The 17,674-nt window shown below is 45.9% G+C and overlaps 1 protein-coding gene across 1 annotated transcript; it reads left to right on the top strand.

Annotated features, from left to right (window-relative positions):
• Nucleotides 1-14,908: 14,908 nt before the first annotated feature.
• lrrn3b (leucine rich repeat neuronal 3b) lies at nt 14,909-17,030 on the top strand (the record flags this gene model as incomplete). The annotated part of the gene is given in 7 exon segments (XM_079494035.1): nt 14,909-15,578; nt 15,581-15,886; nt 15,889-16,007; nt 16,009-16,131; nt 16,133-16,163; nt 16,166-16,975; nt 16,978-17,030. Coding segments are annotated over 7 exon segments (2,112 nt in total).
• Nucleotides 17,031-17,674: the final 644 nt, after the last annotated feature.

Here is a 17,674-nt window from a genome sequence, read left to right as displayed (position 1 = left end):
AGCATGGTTGCTATGGTTAGTGTGTGACGTCACTGCACCACTCTGTTCACACGGGTGTGATTTTTTTAAATAACGGCTACTTCAAACATGGCTCTATCTTCTAAACCGTTGGCGCTACAAATGTTCTGAGGTGCTCAAAATGTTCAGAATTATTGTCTTTCTATCTGCAAAGTGTTTGTTTCATAAATGTCCACTGTAGACATGTCATGAGCTACTTTCTGTCAAGAAATGCCTTGCAGGTGATTCTTATTCTACATGAGTATTCTGAACATTTTGAGAACTTCAGAACCTTAGTAGCGCCAACGGTTTAGAGCCATGTTTGAAGTAGTGGTTATTTTAAAAAGGGTTTGGTCATTTTTGTCCCGGATAGAGAATTTCTGCAGTTCACAGGTTGTTCCCTGGAATCATTTAGCCAATGTCAGTTGAGATATTCTCTCCTACATATGCATCATAGCCAGGTCCTATAGAGCGTCACAGTCCCGCCCCCTACCAGGGCCCAGGAAATTATCTCCGTTCATTTTCCTCATAGACTTTTCAGAAAGTATTTATTTAAAGACGGTTACGCCGCGGACAAAGCCAACTCTTGTCGTGACAAATCATGAGTAAACACAATGTTTTGGGCCAAACAAAGAATTAGAAAGTAGAAAAAAACGGCAGGTTACAACACTTTTTTTGTTTTTTTTCTTCTTTGTAATTGTTTGTTTGGTCCAAAATATTGTGTTTATTGTCATGATTTGTCACGACTGGAGTTGGCTTTGTCCGCGGCGTAACTGTCTTTAAATAAATACTTTTTGAAATGTCTATGGGAAAAATGCATTGGGATTCATTTCCTGGGCCTGGCGTCGTCATGACAGGAGACTGCGACGCTCTATAGACCATAATGCTTTTAATAAACAAAAGGGTTTGCTTTGGAACCGTGGGATAAACACTAAACAGACAACTAGAAAAAGCATTTCCATGAAGATAGATGAATGAATGAATGTTTGCCTTGATTTGGGTTTTATAGGCTCTGTTTGAAATGTTTGGCTTTGTTCTTTGCATTCAAGTAGGCTACTGATATCAATGCCCACATCCCTGGTTTTTTTAATACAGGAATTTCACCCGTGTTTTTTGTTTTGTTTCATGTATTGCTGTACTTCAATATATTTGGATAAGAAATACTTTTTTCAAGTGGTTAAACTAGGGCATAGCAGTGGCGGCCATTGTGTGGTTCCACTCAAATTCACTCCACTCATTTTGCCTAGAAATCAAGCCATCCTCCAGCTGCATAAAACGTTTGATTCTGTGAAGAAAAAAGAGGAGAAAACCGCAACACAAAGGGTATTTATTGAATAGGCCTATAGCACATAATTAAATATTCAAATTTATTTTTTTTACAGAATCAAATGTTTTATGGTAATGATTCACCAGAATGGATGGCTTGATTCTAGGCTTTTAAATAATTGATATAAAAATCTCTGTGGGAGAAATCAATGGTTGTGAATTTGAGTGGAACCGACACCGATATGCCCTCTATACACTGGCTTTTTAACAGGATATACCTAATCCTCAGAGCCATGAATGCCTTTCGGGGGGGACAACAAGGAAAACGAGTCAGCACCAGTATGAGCAAATTGCCAATAATGTGGATTGAGGTTTTTCACCCAGCATCTGCGATATTCAGGATAAATCAACCCATGAGTTGAAACGAGTAGTGTTCAAGGTTTCCATCAACGTCGAGTGTCATGCTAGTTAAGAGGGAAATGTGGTAGCTAATGAGGAGCTTGAGGCGTGCCAATGTTTTATATACGGTGACACGACGGCAGTTCTAAACCAGCTCTTCACTTTGAATACATCACTCAATCTTGACAAAAAAAGGAGCTTAAATGAGGAGATTGAAAGAAAAGATACATAGCAATGTGGCTTGCATTGACCTGGCATACAGATTAAGCCATTTCCTTCTTTCTCTTGCCTTTGAAGCTATATGGTACAACCTGAGTGAGGGGGGAAAAACAAGTCTGGCTGCATTTTTATGGCTGTTTTCTCTGCATGTATTTTAAGCACATCATGAAGTCGTGAGACAATCGCATACCTGGGGATTGAGCACTGTAATGTCCGCTGCTTCGATAAACACAGGCAGGAAGTGAAAAGCCCATGGGCCAACACTGTCAGAACACCAGTGTAATGGACGCTCTTTGGAGACTGGGACTTGAGTGATTGCCCTTCCTGGCACCTGGGAACCCGCGTTAGCTCCATGAGTGAGCGCCTCGCCCTGACCTATAAAAGAGTTTCCATCGGCTCCCTGCAAGCAAATGCCAGAGCTTTAGCTTAATGGGCTGGTGCAGTCTGACATTAGGTTACGGGAGACTCCATTTCGAACCCTCTAGGTTGTACTGCCAAGCGTTGGATTCCATATCTCTTCCTCCCATGCTTTCCAAAGGGTTTTTGTAGCTTCTGATTACGAGCATCCATCTTGAAATTCTATTTGCCCGGGCAATATTAAGCACATTCCTCTTCGTCAAGAGACTGTATAGCCTAAATGCAAGTTATTGCTACTTAAAGCCCCAACGATGCCACCATTCTCTCCCTTTCTGTGGGATTTTCTCTTTCCTTTGATTTGCACCTAGAACCTTTCGTTCTCACCCTGTAGCTGTAACTGGGTTACACCTAATTCCTCTCATTCATCTTCTTCCGCCATGTTCCTTTTTTTTGGGTATGCCAGTGATGACAGTGCTCTCTAAGTCACCAAAGGTTAATACTCCTCCATTGATACAATGACACGTTTTGTGTGTGCGTCCTCCACCAAGCCATTTCTATCTTTCTCTCTCTGTCACTCTCGCTCTCGGCTCCACAGTTACAGGAAACTGAACGGTGCATTGCAGGGCAGCGTCGTAGAACAGCTAATTTTGTCGAAAGATAAGTACGAGGTGGTTATGTCTGAAAAACAAAAACCCAACAACAACACAAGATTGTGTGTACGAGCATGTGTGTGTGTGTGTGTGTGTGTGTGTGTGTGTGGGGGGGGGGGGTCTCAGCTTTTGTCTGATGAAGAACGTGGGGCTCCTAGGAAAAAAAGGTTGGGAACCTCTACCCTGATAGGTTACTAGCTGAGGTGGACTTGTTAGCTGGACATTTTATATACACACCCTCTTCTCAGGGCATCTCATAGCCCGCTAGTACAATACCAATACAGGGACGGTTCACCTTGTGCGCCTGCACCTTTACACGAGTGCTATAATGGAATGCCCCCTAGGCCAGCGTGCAGTTAACACGTTGACTGCGTTATGAATTCATCTTTAACTCCCGTTCCCTGCCGATGTTTTCATTAACCTTTGAAGAACGTTTCATCGTTCCGTTTCATGAAAATCCTCCTTAAAATGTTGTGATCACTTGTAATAGTGTCCGAAAATATCCCGCGGACCCGACAACAAAGAGCAACGAGGAACAGCAGCGCACGGATGCGGCCATTACGAGCCATAGACTAACATTGCGCCTCAGTTTCCCAGAACCACCATATGAAAGCCAGTGTGACTCATCGAGTTCCGGTTACGTCATCCGAACGCGTCATCTGCGTCACTCTGTCCAAGGAAAACCCCGTAAGTCATAAAAGTTATCAAAAACGGCAAATTAAACAATGAAAACAAAAGTCGGGAATGTCGTAATCCGCAGGGAAGTACCTTATCAATTAAAAGGTCGGGAATGTCGGGTTCCGCAGGGAATGTGTTTTAATAAACCTTTAGCTGTGTAGCAGCAAACAGCCAGCCCAAATGAGAACCCCGTGCTTCACAGTGTGGTTGGATGTCGGCGTGGCGCTGCGATCGTGATAAGGTACATTAAGCGCTTGAAGAGGTTCTTTTTCCTCCGCAGCCATTTGCATACGGATGATTTGAAGCCATGCATCACGCAAAAACAGCAAATTGTTTTTTTTTGTCTGCCGCCCCCACCACCCCACATTCTTAATTGTGCTTGCCTTTATCCCCATGCCTCTAATCTGTGTTGTTATGTAAGTGAGTCATTGACTCGGTTCCCCGCTCCGCTCGGGCGGCAAACATGCCCAAAGCGTTTGCCACATCAGAAGTGTCGCCAAACAAGATGTCACCTCCATTTCTCTCCCTTTGCTTTTCACGAAGGACCTCCTGCCCCCACCCCCGGTCCCCAAACCCCCACCCTACGTTCCCCTTGAACGGGCCTGTGCCACGACCTTAGCGCCCTGCCGCTGCCGGTGCTATAAATTACACATGATTAAGTGGACCTGCTTGAACGTGTCTTCGTCTGGGGGGGATCATTGCGTGGAATGATATTGAATCTCATCTTTTAATGTTTAAAAAACCTCAAGTTGGCGCAAAGCAGAGGGCACGCAGCAGCATTAACATCTTGAGGGGGAATTACCGGATCTCCCGTTCGAGATTTATTGGTCGGGTTTCCCAGCTAATGTTGGCGCTCTGTTATTATCCCAGAGTCATTCTCAATGATAGGGCTTAACCCATTTAGGCCCGACCTCAAAATTAAAAAAAAATCTTCTAAATCCTCCAGTTTTCTGAAATAAATATTTTCACGATTTTTCAAAAATAGCAGACCTACAAGCTCGTAGCGCGCCACTCGGTGGCGCGCTATGAGCTTGTAGATCTGCTATTTTTCAATAGCTAAATTATAACATAATGTTTAAAACACCAAAAGGGGTTCCCGCCCAAAATGGGCTAATGTGGATGTATAATTCCGCTCGCCATTCGGGTGACGTCCTTGAAACGACACATGGGTTCCAATGTGTGGAGAAAAAAAAGAAGAAATCACAGAGAATAATGTAAAGCCATTTTCGAAATCGCAGAATTATTCCGTCAAAAGCCTAACTCAAGCTTGACATTACTTCATAGCTCTACTTAAGTGGACCTGGAGCTCGGTAATGTGTTTAACAACCTTGCCTTAAAGTGAAGGGTAGTGCCAATAATAGTATTATTATACACATCATATTTATGATTACGTGGAGAAATCATAGTGCTGCAGCCATCAGTAATAACCCCAGCCTCGTTGCCACCGTGTCGCCCACATCATTGAAAATAAATATTACTGTAGACGCAGAACGACCGCAATCAGACATATATTAATTTGAAATACTGCATACTGTATATCGTCTCTGTCGAGTGTGGGAAACCTTGTATGTCCCAAACTGTCAATTTTAGATTCATGAGTTTTAGTCCTAGATTAATTTTAAGATTTAAGTCCTAATAGTTTGCAGTGCTTATACCACTATCAATCTGTTGTCCCTATATGTTGGGACTATAGGCATTATGGGGAAAGGGTTTCAGATTTCTTTAAATAACCACATTGTGGCATGGTGTGGTGTGACTATATTATTGTTATAGTAGTAGTAGTAGTAGTAGTAGTAGTAGTAGCAGTTGTAGCAGCAGTAGTAGCATTAGTACTAGTAACTAGACCGGTGCCCGGCTGTAGAGCACCGAGTCGGTAACGACGGAAAAGTTGGAGATCCATGACCCACCCGGCTATGCAATACCCGTTGTACCCGTGTCAGAGTATACCTGTTCCACCCATCTGTCTGTGTCCCTTTTATGCCCATATATGGAGATTTCTGTATCTATCTCCCGTTATTCCTCTATATGGAGTTCTGTGTCAGGCATGCCCAAATATGAAGTGTGTTGCCTAATTCATCTCATTGTGCCATCATGGAATCTACAGGTGAGGTCCAGTGGCAGAGCCTGACCAGAGCGCAGTGCAGTGACCGACACCGGGCACTGCACTCCCTGTGGTGGTGCGGAACGCGCGTGTCGAATTTGAAGTCGGCGGGGCGAGCGGTTCTTGAGTGTGTGTGTGTGTAAGCCCACGAGTGTGTGGGAGTGTGTGGGCATCGTGGGCTTACATCGCCCACTAGAGCGATGCCCATTGGTCACTGGCCTACTTGGAACGATGCAAGTTGACTAATCAATTGAGAGTGTGTTAGTCTACCAACCTCTTAGTCGATTAGTCAATGTTTTTTTCATGATTCGGCCTAATTTAATTAATTATCAAATACTAGACTATAGACAACATTTTGCAAATTCATCCTTCTATTTCGACGTCCTATAGCTGAGGGCTTGCAACGCTTGCAAGAAAATGAAGCATGTACTTCCTCTTTTCCTCTACCCTTTCCTCAGATCCATCCATCCATCCATCCATCCATCCATCCATCGATCCATCCATCCATCCATCCATCCATCCATCCTCCCTCCCACCTGTCCGTCTACAGTATTCATCTCTCCTTACACTGTCATGTTCTGTTGTCATCCATCAACAAATGGAGGTGCTTGCCAGCGCCGTCAGATATATCCAATATAATGCATGACGGGAAGGAGGGCAGTGCTGGCTCGTTCGGCGCCTCCATCTTGCATATGCCTCACACGGCGTTGCAGCGGCTGGCTATTGATCATGAAATGGACGTTGTTACCCAATAACGGCCCCATTGAAACAATTAACACCTCCGGCAGAGCAAATAACAGCACATTGCGCTACAACTCCCCAGAGACCCGGGATGGCCTATCTGCTCGGTGATGGAACGAGAAAAGCTGCAATAACCGCTCATCCCGACCGCATTATGGGCGCCGTTAATTGTGATTACCGAACAGGGAAAGCAAAAAAAAACTAAAACAACACCTCAGCGAGCAAAGGTCAGGCCCAAACACCGTAAGGTTGAATTATGACGGCCAGGGTGGATTTCTGGAATAGGGATTAACTGTATGGCCTGCAATAGAGAGAGACCCCAGTGCAAACCCTGTTTATCACAATGCCCTGGGTGCTGCGGCTTATTAAAGTGCCAGGTGTTCTTGAGAAATAATAGCCTCCTAGTCCTCACACACACAAGCAGGCACACACTCACACACACTCCTATACTTGTGAGGGTATACCCATTTTAGGACAGCAATTGTAATAATGTCCTTTTTACAACAACAAAAAAATTAATTGCCATTTTTCAAATCCAACGGCATAACCAGTTGCTTGCCGGTGTCATGCACCGAGAATAGCGGCACTGGAAGCTCACAGACAATGAATGGCAAACACCCATTTCTCTTTTGAGGACCATAAAAAGTGCCCTTGCAATGTCTATTTCTCATGTCTGCTATACTTGTGGGGACATATAATATTAATACAAGTAGACGCACGCACGCACGCACGCACACACGCACACACGCACACACACACACACACACACACACACACACACACACCCTCTTTCTCCACCACTACCACCCCCCAAACCAGATTCTCGGTAGCGATTGCTACTACAGGGACATTTGAGAAATGAACCCTTGGCCTGGTTTTCGCCAACGGGGCCAACAAACTGCAGCGTTTGTGCTGCATTCACAGGTTTTCCTTTTTTTTTAATGTATATATTTCATCTTTTTTCTTTTTTTTGTATTTTCTTTCTTCCTTTTTAAACGCCCCTCCCGATATCTTCCCCCCCGTGGCCACCCGGGTGGAACGCGGTGGAGGCGATGGAATGAAATCACTCCCCCCCCCCCATCCCGCTCTTCCTTTCTCTCCACCCCGCCACCTCTCTCCGCTTTCTCTAGGCCCCCGTCGTAGTTCCATATCCTTGCTGCCGGGCAGAAGCCTCATATCTCCCGTGTTTCAATTTCTGTATTTAATAAATGAAAGAATGCCCCACTTTTCTGTGGTTCTTCTCAACATGTCGCGGCCCCACTGTTGGGCCGCGAGGGTGTTGCAAGAGGGGGGTCATTTGGAAATGTATATAATCAATGAAAACTATTAATAGCCTGTGACCGGCAACCGGAAATGGATCAGTGCTCGATACATAAACCTGCTCTCCGTCGCAGCCCTTTCTACTACGGCAAAACCTACACTTACACGTAGTGTCTACAACGCCATGTCATAACCATGTTTTTTGAAATTATAGTTGTCATACATTCACACCGATTGCTCCATCACCTCTCTTATGCTGTGTAATGTGTTGGCATGCTCTGAATGAAGAAATAACACTAATATTAGTCATATTAACCACGGTTTTAGAATTACACAGATTGCTCCAGCACCTTCCTCTTTCCACTGCTGATCATGTCCAGTGCATGTAATAATAAGCAATATCGGCAAGTTAGCTGACGCGCGACGGGGTGTTTAAAAAAAAAAAGGGTTTATGTTTGACACATGCTGCATAGACGCGTCACCATGGGAACCAATGTCGCCGTCGCCGACGGCTGTTTGCTTAACGATTTTGACAGCTACAGCGATTGCGTCACAGCCGCCATGCTTCCGCCTAGCGGAGCCGTCCTGAAAACAGTCGTTGCTTAAAGTCCCTAATATCTGCGGGGGTCCGCTATAACTGCCTCTGTCAGTTTCAGCGCAGTGGTTTAGGTATAGGAACCAAAATTATCTAAGGCAGAACTATTGTGTTCCGAGTCGTTCGTTTCCGCCCGGACATATTTGCGGTGCGCACACACACACACACTTAAGTGGCTGGTTGGCTAGGGACGTGGCAGCCAATGAGAATGATAGCTTGCTAGTACGGCCACTACGGCAGCCAATGAGAGAGAGATAGCTTGCTAGTCCAGAAAGGCAAAGCGACCGTTCATAAACCAGCCCCACTGTGCTTCACACAGCAGCTGGTACAAATTACAGTTTTGGACATACAAGGTTTGAACCCGCCAGCGACGCTATCTCCTGCCGTCCTCTTTCCCTTCCTCCCCACACTCCTCCATCCCATCAGCTTCCTTCCACGTACCGGATCCCATCTATTGCATTCTCTCTCTCTCTCTCTCTCTCTCTCTCTCGCCACACTCCCCGCCGTGGCGCGACGTGCCGCGCCGCTCGCCCCTCGCGTGCTCTCCGGACCCGGGATGATATCGCCAGCGCCATCAAACCCATCTGCTTCAGTAAGAGGCGGCTATGTATGACAAATTACACGGCGCACTCGATCAGCAGGAGATTTCATCATGGCGCGGGGGGACTACGACGGCACAGGAGGAGGAGGACGAGGAGGAGGGAGGCATGTCACATAACGAGGAGGTGGCAGATGGCGCGCGTGCACGCGCCGCAGGGCTGGGCGAGTCAAGTCAATATCACGGTCATTTCCGTTTTGCCTCGATTGATGGACGATTATTTCATACTCTCAATGTATACACGTGTACGGTTCCCTCTGACAAGGTCTGTCCTCTATAACATTACGCAGGTGCAACGGAAAAAAATGCACTAAAGTGAACGTGCTGTGAGCTTGAAGATCGGTGATTTTCACGACACCAATGTACAACGAAGTGTAAAAGTCTACTAATTTTGTCGACAGTCCAAGAGGTCCCTGGCTGAATTTCAGAAACAAATGGGCATGTAGGGGTGTGTACAAATAAACCACTCTGGATTTTGTGTATAGATTTTGGGGGGGCAGAGATAAAAAACGTATTCACTCTCTGGCATGCGCACATTTGGTATGTATGACCATCCTGTCTTGCCAGGGCTGGTTATATACCTGTTACCTATCCGGCGATAAGGCCAGAGCCAGTATGGTAGACTGTAAGTTAACGCATGTAGGCTTGACGTCGAAATTAAAAAAAAATCCAGTTTTCTGAAATAAATATTTTCACGATTTTTCAAAAATAGCAGACCTACAAGCTCGTAGCGCGCCACTCGGTGGCACGCTATGAGCTTGTAGATCTGCTATTTTTCAATAGCATTTTGGCATGACGCCGATTCTAAAATGCCTTCTAAATCCTGACCTGAAGTTTTCTGAAAAACTTCAAATATTTATATAGTAGCATCAAATATATATATTTTTTTGAATACTCAAGGTTCAAGGTTAGCTTTATTGTCCCTTGCGGGAAATTGGTTTGCAGCCAGATCATAGTAAAAAATAACAACAACATTCAATACAAGACTAAGATCTAAGAACAGGGCACTAGAGGCAGAGAATTCATGACATTCAATAGTAGCAAAGTCAGCGAAAGTGCATTAGTGGGCAGTATGTGCAAAGAGGCAAGAATAAAGTGCTATCTGCTGTTCAGCAGTTGAATAGCAGCCGGGACAAAGGATAGTTTGAACCGATTAGTCTTTGTAGTGGAGCACCCTCAGCCGACGATCTGAGGGCAACAGTTCAAACTCAGACCTGGGGTTCTGGACATACTGTACAGAACCACAAGAGGGGTTCCCGTCCAGAAGGGTTATAACACCAAAAGGGGTTCCCGCCCGAGAATGGGTTAAAGGGGGGTCCACGTCCTAATTAATCAAAATAAAAAAAAACAGCTTTATATGAATGCATGTCCAGGTGTTCAGGATTTGATGTGTGTCTTGCTGTGGATTATTCCAGCCTTGATTCTGTAACTACATGCCTGTCATCCTGGACAGGTCGATCAGTATCTGTGACGCTAGAGTGAGCAACCTCTCCTGGCGTTTTATGCGCACGCACACGCGCGCACACGCACACGCACACACACACACACACACACACACACACTCCTACACCACACGCCGCCCACCCCCCCACCCACCCCAAGCCCCACCCGCGAACTGCTGTAAAACCTATTGCCCTTCGGGGACACTAATAAAAATAACCTTGAACCTTGAACCCTACATATATATTTAGTCGCAGGTCCCCAGCTGAAAATATTTTGTGCCAGCGACCCCCATACTGGGAAACATTTATTAAATGTTCAATATTGTCGTGTGCTTGTAGCTCGGCTATGGTCGGCACCCAACACCGTATAACTGCAGGCTTAAGTGACTTCCCTGTTCTATGACAGATTTGAACCCAGGTCAACTGCCATTGAGCTAGTAGAGCCTGCCTGCTTAATCATGGGGGTCAACATGTGTGTGTCAAAGGTCATGTCTCTAGACACAGGATCAAAATGTCTCAATAGAAGAACAGGGAGACCAAATACAACTGCCCCAATTGCACAAGTTATATTGTATTATACCACAGGTCGTTTCGAGGAAGCAATCTGATTGGTTGAAACAGCCTTCTAGCCGTGGGTTAAACCAGCACCATTCACCACCTAATCAAAACAAAGAATTCAGCTGCTCTGTTTTCCCAGAGCGCTAGCAAACTCGGTGGCTAGGCTAGCTAGTTTCTTGGGACATTTGTGGTCGTAGTGACTACATCTGTCATTAAAACAATATATTCTTTCAGCGATTTTCTTAGTTTTAAGGGTAACTGTTGTATAATTGCAATATTACACTCGAGGGTGTGGGTTAACGTGATTATTGCCACTTCAGTGATGCTTGCGGAACTCGACTTCGTCTCGTTCCTCACCGCATCCCTGTCGTGGCAATAATCACGTTAACCCACACCCTCTCGTGTAATATTGCTTAATTGACATACTCTACCATGCAGATTAGACAACATACATTATTATTATTACAATTATTATTATTACTTTTTAATTTGTTAAATTTCTTAAAGATGGAGTGCCGCAATTTTTGTATTTTTCCAGTTTTTCATGTGTCTATGAGGTGACAGTACTTCATTAGACACCCTGGAGTTGTTTTTATGTACAATGATGTATTCCCTTTGTATTTAGGGTTTCTTCCTGGAGGCTGAACCCTTGACAGTCAAACGTGCCAATGAAAAAAAACAGTAATATAGTGACATCACATTATCAGCTCCTCCCCTAACACCTCCCCCTTTATCATACAACTACAGCTTCAGCACCCATCACCACCCACCAGGCAAACCAGGCATACTTGGTGGGGGTGCCCACATAAAAACGACATTTTAACAAATACTGTACACTTTTTTGAAAAAAATCTTCCTCCTTATATAACAATAAGACCTGATGATCATGTTTGAGGGTGGAAAAAAATCATGGCACGCCATCTTTAAGTTATTGATACCAGGAAAACACATCACTTTTGCTATTTCACGATATATAGTACGATATCCGAAATCCCTGGCGATATCCTGTCTCATATCACGATATTGATATAATGCTGCCTTCTCAGCCATACAGAATGTTGTGATGCTTCACTGAAAGTGAACTGTTGATAGTGTTTGTGGACCAAGAATGTTTATTTGAACGTTTACCCCTCCAAATGAGTCTCATTTCACTGCACATCTAATAGCGTTGAACTATAAAACATGGCCATAATGCCACAATAAATCTCCCCTTGTTGGTCTCACTGTGCCCACAAAGTCTGCTCTATTTATTGTCAATGAATATTCCGAGTTCCAGTACAAACCACTTTATCTTTTTTATGCAGGGAAAAATAAAGAAGAGGAATAATTTAAGTCTAAAGTGTTATGTTAAGGGTAGCCAAATCACAATTTCATGTGCACTCTGCTTTAGGGTGAATTGTTTTATTATCCTTTGGAGGGATGTCCCGATTCGTTTCGTTTCCGATCCGATACCACCATTTTTGTGTTAGCCGATACCGATACAGAATACCGATACCAGAGAATGATATTTATAATAATACAAAAAGAAAAGAACTTATTTTGAAGTCCACCGACCGGGAATAGTGTTTATAGCCATCTAGCTATATATCTCGTGTTGTGTTTATAGCAGGCTCATCACTCAAATGTGCACTTGAGTTTGGGCAACTCGAAAGCAAACTCCACATGCCCCAACATTGTATTTACCTGCCATAGTGTCAACCACTTACCCCTGTGTCGGATCGGTGGTTAGACTGGCATATTCACCGATACCGATATGACCTGATATGACCAAATAAGGGCCGATCCGATACTTTTCCGATACCGATACAGTATCGGGACATCTCTAATCCTTTGTCTACTCTATCGGTGTGGATATTGTTGCTGCTGCAGTTGTTATTGAGGTGTTAGCAAAGTACAAAGCACATACACTACAGAACCTCGCATTTGTCCTTAGCACTCAGTGTGTGTGTGTGTGTGTGCACGTGCACGCACGGGCGCATGTGCATGTGCGCATGCGTGTGCGTGTGTGTGTGTGGGGGGGGGGGGGGACTGTGTGGGTGCGTGCCTGCTGTTTATTAACAACGTAGCATGTGGGCACTTCGTAGTTGCACTCTGTTTGCTACAAAATCTAAAACATTAAGCTATTAGCACTTAAGCCATAATCAATCATTGATTTTGCGATGGGTAATTATGCTAATGCACCAATTATATTTCGTTATTTTTTTTGGTGTTTGTGTGTGTGTGTTTTATCCCCACACTCCATCTGGTGCAAAGCGTTGCGTTTGTGTCAAAGCCCCTCATATCCTACTCGCTGTGCATTCGTTTGATTGGCCGCCCATGTGTTTATTGCCTCAGTGACTCAATTCGTCTCCAGTAATCCGGCACCGTGCAGCAGTGTGCCCCCGGGGGCTAATGCCTAAACTGTATGATGTCTGCCATTTAACAATTTTAATAAAGGCTCGCCTTTAACTCTATAATAGACTCGCGCGGCTAATGTCACGCTTGAATGCCGTATCACGGGGCCACAGATGTGTCCCCAGAACAACGTGTAGAAGGTCAAGCAGATATAAATCCACCGTGTTGTGTCTCGGAGGCAGAGCAATATAAATGTCAACACGCGTTCAATGTGCCTATAACAAATGTCAATATGCCTAAATCCTTCTCTCCTTCTCCTGCGCTATAATACTCTATTATCGGGTCATACTGTATACTCGTCCTGCCCCAGAAAAATCCTACCCAGCAACATGAAAATCAATCAGCCTATATCAAAATTCGTTTCGTTTTCCCTGTACATTTTAACAACACAAATATTGTGTATCCCTATAAGTCTTATAGAGAGATGACTTCCGCACACCCGGTAGGTAATTTGGAGCAGGTGCGAGCCTGAGGAAGCCTATAAGTCAAAATACTTTCAGATCAGTGTTGTTTTTGGCAGCAAATTTCTATTTTAGTTTTCATTTAGTTTCAGTCACATTTTAGTCACCTGGAATGCTTTAGTGTTAGTCTAGTTTTAGTCGACTAAATATCATACGATTTTAGTCGACTAAATCTACAGTTGATTTAGTCGACTAAAATGTATTTTGGCGGGCCTTGATGCCGTCGTAATGGCTGTTTTTACACTTGCTGAAAATAGCGCTTCTAAGCTCACAACGTGTCGCACTGCGACGCATTGTGATCTTATAGATCCGCTATTTTCAGCATGCAACCAATTCTCTTGTCCATTAGTCTCTTCCTAACATTTTAGTTTAGGTTTTATTTGTTGAAAAAATCAACAGTATATTTAGTCATAGTTTTAGTCATCATGGCTTAGTTTTTATGTCATTTTTGTCAGTGAAAAAAGGTAGTCGATGAACATTTTTCGTCATAGTATTAGTCGACGAAAACAACACTGCTTTCAGATGGGAGTTCGTGGCAAAATACATTTTAGGGCTCCTTGTCCTGACAGTATGAGAACCACTGGCACTGGCATGTAACGCATGTCTATACTCTTGTGACATTCCTGCACATTCCTCACTACCTCTCTCTCTCTCTCCCTTTTCTGTGTCTTGCAGGTAGGAAATAGGAATGGACTGGGCTGTGGACTTTGGAAGCTAGTAATGCCACTGGAAGAACACATCCATCTTTAAAGGATATCGAGTGCCATCTATTCATGGATAACTACAAATGCGCATAGCTGGACTACAACTCCCAGAGGAATACCGCCTGTCCATTGTGTTGTTGTTGTATTATCCCCCCGCCCCCTCCCCCCCACCAACCCCCCATCTCCATCTTCTTTCTCAGTCTGCCTCACCGCAGCCTTGACCCCCGACCCTGATCCTGGCAGGGAAGCATTGACTGATTACATCTCATTAAATTCAAGGACTTCTACAGAGCAAGGCAAAAATAAATAAATAAAAAGTCAGTCATCAGCGCTGCAGTTGGTCAGGGCGGTGGCGGGTTGGTGCTAGGTGGGGCGGCGAGTCAATCGCCTCAGCAGTCACAACAAATGATTCATTATTTGTGAAACTGCTCAGCTCAGACCACTTAATCTACAAGGACCAATTACTTACTGGAGGGAACAGGGCCAATATGAAGGACGTGTCATTTGTGGATCGTCTCTTTGTCAGTCTGGCCGTGGCCTCTTTTGTTTTGGCCTCCGAGGAGAGGCTTGACTGCCCTAAGCTCTGTGTGTGCGAGATTAGGCCCTGGTTCTCTCCCAGCTCAGTGTACATGGAGGCTCCGACGGTCGACTGTAACGACTTAGGACTCTTCAGCCTGCCCGAGAGATTACCGGCAGACACACAAGTGCTACTGCTGCAGACCAACAATGTTGCGAAGATTGACATGCCCTTGGATTACCTGGCCAACATCACAGAGATTGATCTATCGCAAAACAACTTATCCTCCATCGGCGACATCCACCTGGGACACCTGCCCCAGCTTCTGTCTCTTCACGTGGAGGAGAACGGGATACGAGAGCTGCCCGCGAGCTGCTTGGCCAAGCTGGCTAGCATCCAGGAGTTGTACATGAACCACAACCTCATCGCCTCCATTGCCCCCGGTGCGTTCCAGGGCCTCCGCAGCCTGCTTCGCCTCCACCTCAACTCCAATAAGCTGAAGGCCATCGAAAAAGAGTGGTTCGACGCCATGCCGAGCCTGGAGATCCTCATGATCGGCGAGAACCCGGTGGTCTCGATCCAGGATAGGAATTTCAAGACCCTTGGAAACCTGCGCAGCCTCGTCCTGAACAGGATGAACCTGTCCAGCTACCTGACGACGCCCTGTCCGGTCTCGACAATTTAGAGAGCATCTCCTTCTACGATAACATTTTTCCCGAGGTGCCACACTCGGCCATACGGAACCTAAAGAACCTAAAGTTTCTGGATTTGAACAAAAACCCCATTGGGAGAATACAGCGCGGGGACTTTGTGGACATGCTCCACCTGAAAGAGCTAGGGATTAATAGCATGCCAGAGCTGGTATCCATCGACAGCTTTGCCCTCAACAACTTGCCTGAACTGACAAAAATCGAAGCCACCAACAACCCAAAGCTTTCCTACATCCACCCAATGCTTTCTACAAACTGCCCCGACTGGAGACCTTAATGCTCAATGGCAATGCGCTCAGCGCCCTCCACAGAATTACCGTTGAGTCGCTCCCCAACCTCCGCGAGGTGAGCATGCACAGCAAACCCCATCCGCTGTGACTGTGTGGTGCGCTGGATGAACATGAACAGGACCAACATCCGCTTCATGGAACCTGACTCACTGTACTGCGTAGAGCCTCCCGAGTACGAGGGCCAGCACGTCCGGACAGGTGCACTTTAGGGAAATGATGGAGATATGCTGCCACTCATCTCACCCGAAAGCATGCCTGGACGTGTCAATGTGCACAACGGCAGCTCCGTCTCGCTCCACTGCCGGGCTTTTGCAGAGCCGGAGCCGGACATATACTGGATCACGCCATCCGGTACCAGGGTTCTGCCCAACACCGTCTCTGACAAGTTCTACATGCACCCTGAGGGCACGTTCGATATCTACGACATAACAGAGAAGGAGGCCGGCCTCTACACCTGCGTCGCTCACAATCTGGTCGGGGCTGACCTCAAGACCGTGTCGGTGGAGGTGAATGGGTACTTCCCCCAACCCACCAACGGCTCCCTGAATGTCAGTGTCAGTTCGGTGGAGACCAACTCACTTCTGGTTTCCTGGAAGACCGACCACGGTAGCTTGGCTCCCAGCATCAAATGGTACACCGTGACCGATACAAACCGACCCACCATGGCATTCACTACCAGAGTTCCCACTGACATCCGGGTCTACAACCTCAGTCATCTCAGCCCGGCCACTCAGTACAAAGTGTGCGTGGACGTCCGCAACGTCCACTACAAGCGTGACACCAAGTGTGTGAGCGTCACCACCAAGGCATTAGAAGTTTCACCGAAAGACACAGAGAAGATGGACGATGTGGTGATTGCCATCTTCGGCGCGCTACTCGCTGTGATTTCGGTGGGCTGCCTCCTCGTATACGTGTCTCTGAGGAGCCTTTATGGGGATTTAAGGAGATGCGAGTCCAAAGTGCCGCTCATGTCGGCGGAGGCCAGTGGCATGCACTCTCCTTTCTTTACGAGGCTCTGGGTCTCGGGCAAAGGACTGCCAAGCGGGTGGAAGTGAAAGCCACGATCATAAATGTGTCTGACGATGCCTTTTAAAGAAGCGCAGCGATGTGTTGAGCACCACAAACGACTTACCGCAGAGAAAGAACAAGGCCGCGAGGGAGAGAGAGATAGAAATGAAACGATAACAAGGACAAAACCTGCAGTACTGTTTAAAAAGGGCATATCCTTTTTTTTTGGGGGGGGGAGGTGGGGGGGGGGGGGGGGGGGGGGGCTCGACTCAAGTTATTCTGTGAAAACTATATTTGGATACGGGATGGGGTGGGGTGGGGTGGGGGTGTGTGGTAAACAATGGAAAATAGACGACACACTCCCCGTCTCAATCCCAACTGAAGTGGCAGCGTCATAATGGTTGCATCAAACCCGAGCTAACATTTCGCAGGAAGGGGGATCATTACCGCTTCAAGATATATACTGCTCCCCCCCCCCCCCCCCCCCCCCCCGGCTCCACCCATGCAGAAATACAGTCGAGAATGAAAGACAAGAGGACGATGACGATGGTCTGCTCTGTTGTAATTGACTGTTAAATGTGTTCAGAGTCGTGGAACTGTCTGTGTGGTCCCAAGCAATACCGGCTGTGCTTTGTAAAACATCCATAGACGAGTTATAGAGCTACAGTACAGTGATAGCGCCTTGTCTATATACCGGGAAGGGGGATTTTGTAGAATAGACAAAACAGT

The sequence above is a fragment of the Electrona antarctica genome (genome assembly GCF_951216825.1).
Source record: "Electrona antarctica genome assembly, chromosome: 23".
Taxonomy (NCBI): domain Eukaryota; kingdom Metazoa; phylum Chordata; class Actinopteri; order Myctophiformes; family Myctophidae; genus Electrona; species Electrona antarctica.
Note: the sequence above shows the minus strand (reverse complement) of the source record. Positions and strands in the feature narration are given on the sequence as shown.